The sequence below is a fragment of the Daktulosphaira vitifoliae genome, unplaced genomic scaffold (genome assembly GCF_025091365.1).
Source record: "Daktulosphaira vitifoliae isolate Bord-2020 unplaced genomic scaffold, ASM2509136v1 Scaffold_1570, whole genome shotgun sequence".
In the NCBI taxonomy this organism is placed as follows: Eukaryota; Metazoa; Arthropoda; class Insecta; order Hemiptera; family Phylloxeridae; genus Daktulosphaira; species Daktulosphaira vitifoliae.
Genome location: NW_026101130.1, coordinates 1 through 1,895, shown reverse-complemented (window position 1 = coordinate 1,895; position 1,895 = coordinate 1). Strand labels below are relative to the sequence as shown.

The 1,895-nt window shown below is 30.1% G+C and overlaps 1 protein-coding gene across 1 annotated transcript; it reads left to right on the top strand.

Annotated features, from left to right (window-relative positions):
• Window positions 1-8: 8 nt before the first annotated feature.
• LOC126909841 (uncharacterized) lies at window positions 9-1,585 on the top strand. Its single transcript, XM_050692260.1, has 3 exons — window positions 9-524; window positions 593-694; window positions 1,323-1,585. The coding sequence occupies exons 1-3, from the start codon at window positions 196-198 to the stop codon at window positions 1,336-1,338; spliced, it is 447 nt and encodes a 148-aa protein (XP_050548217.1). The 5' UTR covers window positions 9-195; the 3' UTR covers window positions 1,339-1,585.
• The last annotated feature ends 310 nt before the right edge of the window (window positions 1,586-1,895 follow it).

The following is a 1,895-nucleotide window of genomic DNA, read 5'->3' as shown; positions in this document are numbered from 1 at the left end:
ATGTTGAATTTCAGACAAAAATATTGTTATATAATAGATATTATTAATTTCAAGTACCTTCAAATACTAAGAAAATTCCTTAGTGTAATAAGACTTGTCCTCAATAAATGCCAGCAATTTTATCAAAAAAATGTATTGAATATTTTTATTCCTTATGTACGAACACTTGAAGCAGTTGTAAAAAATTCCAAAACTATGATTGAAAATCTACACAATGCTATGATGTTTTTAAGCTATATAGATACAAGATTTTTGTTTTCTGAAGGTTTCATACCTCATCCTATAATTGATGCAATCAATTTTATACATCAATTCGTCTTAGAAATAAGTTTGGAAACTAACTCTTTTGATCTCAACAAATCACCTTATGAAATCTCTGAAATGAAACTTGAGAATTTGACAGTATTTCAAACAGACGCATCCGAAAAAGTAGAATTTTTTTTTCAAAATTGTAACTCTATGGACATTTTTCTAACAAAAGATTTAAAAAATATTAAAATTGCGGAATTACCTAATGACTTATTGTCTGCAAGAAAAGAGATAATGAATAAGTTTTTCGACGAAATTATTGAAGTTTGGTACATAAACATAGNTCTGCAAGAAAAGAGATAATGAATAAGTTTTTCGACGAAATTATTGAAGTTTGGTACATAAACATAGGATTTGAAGAATTTCTCAACCCTAAAACAGCAGAGTAAGAATTATTACATTTAAAATTATTTTGTAAAGTATATTATAGGTAATATTTCAAAAGGTTTTTTAATAAATAAATATTTGAAAAAATAAAATTATTTCCTTATGAAGAATATATATATTAATTGTTATCTAAATATACCACACTAATAAAGTATGATGGCGTTAGGTACACACTAATTGGGGTGACGCTTATTTATAAAATTAAACAAGAAATCAGGGTAATTGATGCGAACAGGTCACCGTCATACCATATTTGTTTTGTTTTTATCACGACAGGTATGCCACTGATACCCTGCAATAAGTTTTTTTATTCTGCAAACATCTAGTGGACCGGATATTCCGTATTCATAATACGCCGCAATCTTTAATGTGTTTTTTCCTCTAAAACCCCACCTTCGTATCGGTACGGCAACACAGTTGTTTTGACCGGTCCCTTCAACGTATGATATTGAAGGTTTTTCCTTTCTTAATTCAATCGTGCTCGTTTGTTCGGCCGTGTTTGAACCATTGAAGTCATTTATTTTCTTTGACCAAAATTCGCGTTGTCGCCACAATTATTGAGTTAGCCATTCACCACGGAATAAACTTTAACGGTGTATTATACGACCTTCCGTCTACCATTACAGTCTCCTATTGGTTTGACCGACGGGAAGTAGCCGCCTGTTATTATTGGTTTTTTATTTGATGCCAGTGTGATACGCGAGAAGAGTGTACACACGTTCGTTAATGCATTTCTGTCCGGCACACCAGTGGATGTGATTACTATGGGTCTATCGTATTATGTATGTCACTGAAACATCCATCGATTTCCCAGCAACCCGTCAGTGAGTAAATATTAAGAATTCTTTTTATTGTTTGTTTTAAAGGATAAACAGTCCACATATTATATATGTATTAATTAGAATACATAGGGGATATTTTGTTATTTATTTATTAGTAATTTGTTTTAATTTCATTTATCATTTGCTATTGTTTTTGTATGTTATATTTTTCGTAACGGAAAATATTATATTGTTATTTTCATATATGCGTTGTTCTTTTTTTTCCTTTTTATCGATTATATTGTAAGTCTCAATTTCAAAATTTTATAAATTTTCACTCCTTTCACGAAGGCTAGGTCATATTAGTTATTAGTCAACCTAATAGGTTACAAAATCGCAAATTGTCGATACTAAAGTAAAATATAGCCGGCATTGTAC